Raw genomic sequence first — 2,429 nt, forward strand, 5'->3', positions numbered from 1 at the left:
GGGCGCTCACTGCCGTCACGATAGCGGTGAAACAACACTGCTCCAATGCCAACTTCTGATGCATCGCATGACACCCTAATCAGCAGGGATGGGTCAAAATGCGCCAGCACCTGTTTTAGCTGCTGAAAAGTCGCTTGCTCACTACTGCCCCAGTTCCATGGTATGTCCTTCTTGGTCAGTCGATAGAGAGGCACTAAGTTGGGGAGAAACTTGCCATAGAACTGCACAGACCCCAAGAATGAACGCAGGCCGGAAACGTTTTCCGGTGGCGGCATCTTGATAACCGCGTTGACCTTAGCCCCCTTCTCAATCCCCTTTTGGGAAAGCTTGTGGCCCAGGTACTCAACTGCGGGTTGAGCGAATGAGCACTTCTCCATGCGACATCGTAGCCCTTTCTCTTCTTATAATATATAAACTCAACAAAGGATTTATTCCAGCCACACTCCAGCCTGCCACGTAGTAGAGTGACCACGCAAGTACATGGCTTTAGGAAATAATATAGCGCCACCTATTGGGCCTAATATGGGCGAATGATACAATAATGTCACAGTCGGGTCGAATGTTTCAAACAGCGTTTACTTTTGACACTCTGCGGCGATGTTGTGACGTGTCTCTTGTTGCTATGCGGTGTTGCAAAGTGCTGAAGGTCATGAAGGTAGCATGTACTCATAGATATCATATAATACATGTGTTATATGATATCTATGGCTGTGCTGGTTACGTGACCTGCGTCGACTCTTGCCGCCATGATACAGAACCGCGGCAAAACGTGTTTTTCGAGTTGTTTTTCCGTTGAGCGAATATAGGCTTGATACCTATTTTTACAGTTTTATATTTTCAAAGCTAACATTCAGTTAAAGTGTAGTGAGTTACATATTTACTTACGTTTTACAGTGGTTTGTCACAAAAATGTGTGCGGGAATGCATATCTCTACAGAAATAGCATTGATAAGAGTGTGTGCATGTTCAGAGTATATAGATGTGTTCAAATTAATTATTACGAGTAACAGTATGTCCTATCAGTATCACAGAAAGCAGTACGTGTTAGTCAAGCACAATGGTATGAAAAATATAAATGTAGAAACAGCTGAATATTAAAATATACCTTCTGAAAGTGAACAAGTTTGTAAATCTAAGCCGCTGCGTAGATTTCCTGTTGTGTTTTTTGTAATTTTCTATTCAGCCGGTCTCGTTTTGCTTTCAGGTATTTCATTCGTAAGACTTTTAGCTGGTAGCCAACGACAACTCCAAGCATGAATGACAGTGTCAACCCAACGACAGTGCCACGTGAAGGCATTCTGAAAACACAAAGTCTATGTGATCATAATTATATGTATGTCACTAAACTCAGTGAACTGTGAACAGACTATGAGTATGACTATGAGTATATGACTATGAGTTGAGTATATGATGTGACTGATAATGTGTGAACATGTATCTTTTCTAGAAGAAAGATTCTAGGACAAGATTTAGTCTAACAGATTTAGTCTAACATCGATAGAATGGTTTTACTTTGTAATAACTAATATAAGTATAACACCTTAATGACATGACAAACGATTTGTCATTTGCTGAAGGTAACAAATAAACTAACTGGTACTGTCCCACACAATCCTAATGTTTTTACCTAGATCCATTCACAAGACATAGAACTTATATAATACTAATAGTATTAATAATAATAGTAATAATACACACGCCACAAGTTTGTCTTATGGACTCTGCAGCGAGAACCTCAACAAATGTGGTTCACTTTTAATAGACGGACTCAAGGCCGCTATATCGATGCTGTATTTGCTTAAAATTAATGCAAAGAACGACTACCGTAACCAGTCTAGTCTGCGGTCATCAGCTCCACTGGATAGACGGGTCACCTGTTACTAAATTTCAGCCGCGGGCGCATGTGCAAAAGGGGCCTAGCAATATTACGGACACGTTGGGACCCGTCTAACTACACCAGTCCCACGATACTTCATTCAAAATGTCGCTGTCATGTAATCTGGAAGAGGCCCATTTCTGTGCATTATCTTCACAGAGCAATGTTTACGGCCTGACTTTTGTCTCATTACCTGGCGGAGTTAATAAAGTGTTAGTCGCCTCACACAGAGGAAAGGTCATATCAATGGAATATGATCATAAGCATTTCGGAAATTTGAGACCTTCCTCGCGCGAAATTCACTTCACATACATTCCAGGTACTTACCCTTCTTTAGTTTAGCGTTAGGCTTTACCGGCTTTACGTTTTTAGTCTTTATAGTTCAATTAGAGAATAATGACATTATTAATGTCGTATAGGAAGAGTATGGTACATTTGCCCATGGTCGCCTCCGTATTGCAGACATGGTTTACAAACGCTGAGAGGGTCTATGTCCCCCGGGGTAATGCCGGAACGTACCGTAACCCTGGGTACCATAGACCATAGGCTATGA

At 41.5% G+C, this 2,429-nt stretch overlaps 2 protein-coding genes across 3 annotated transcripts in view; one reads left to right on the forward strand and one right to left on the reverse strand.

Annotated features, from left to right (window-relative positions):
• The window catches only part of LOC106812606 (aarF domain-containing protein kinase 4-like), a 20,503-nt gene extending 18,725 nt beyond the window's left edge, over nt 1-1,778 (reverse strand). The window contains exons 1-2 of one of the 2 annotated variants that reach the window (XM_014816523.1): nt 1,699-1,778; nt 1,106-1,298 (exon numbers count right to left, since the gene is read on the reverse strand). The gene's annotated coding sequence lies outside the window, so the exon portion shown is untranslated. Of the gene's footprint in view, nt 1-1,105; nt 1,299-1,627 lie in introns of both variants that reach the window. The other variant, XM_014816516.1, reaches the window with a different exon arrangement.
• Nucleotides 1,779-2,048: 270 nt separating this feature from the next.
• LOC106812427 (kaptin-like) overlaps nt 2,049-2,429 on the forward strand; it is a 12,024-nt gene continuing 11,643 nt past the window's right edge. Inside the window, exon 1 of the mRNA XM_014816309.1 lies at nt 2,049-2,195. Within this exon, the coding sequence (XP_014671795.1) occupies nt 2,123-2,195 (73 nt within the window). The 5' untranslated portion in view covers nt 2,049-2,122. The remainder of the gene's footprint in view (nt 2,196-2,429) is intronic.

The sequence above is a fragment of the Priapulus caudatus genome, unplaced genomic scaffold, assembly GCF_000485595.1.
Source record: "Priapulus caudatus unplaced genomic scaffold, Priapulus_caudatus-5.0.1 Scaffold21, whole genome shotgun sequence".
Lineage (NCBI taxonomy): Eukaryota > Metazoa > Priapulida > Priapulimorpha > Priapulimorphida > Priapulidae > Priapulus > Priapulus caudatus.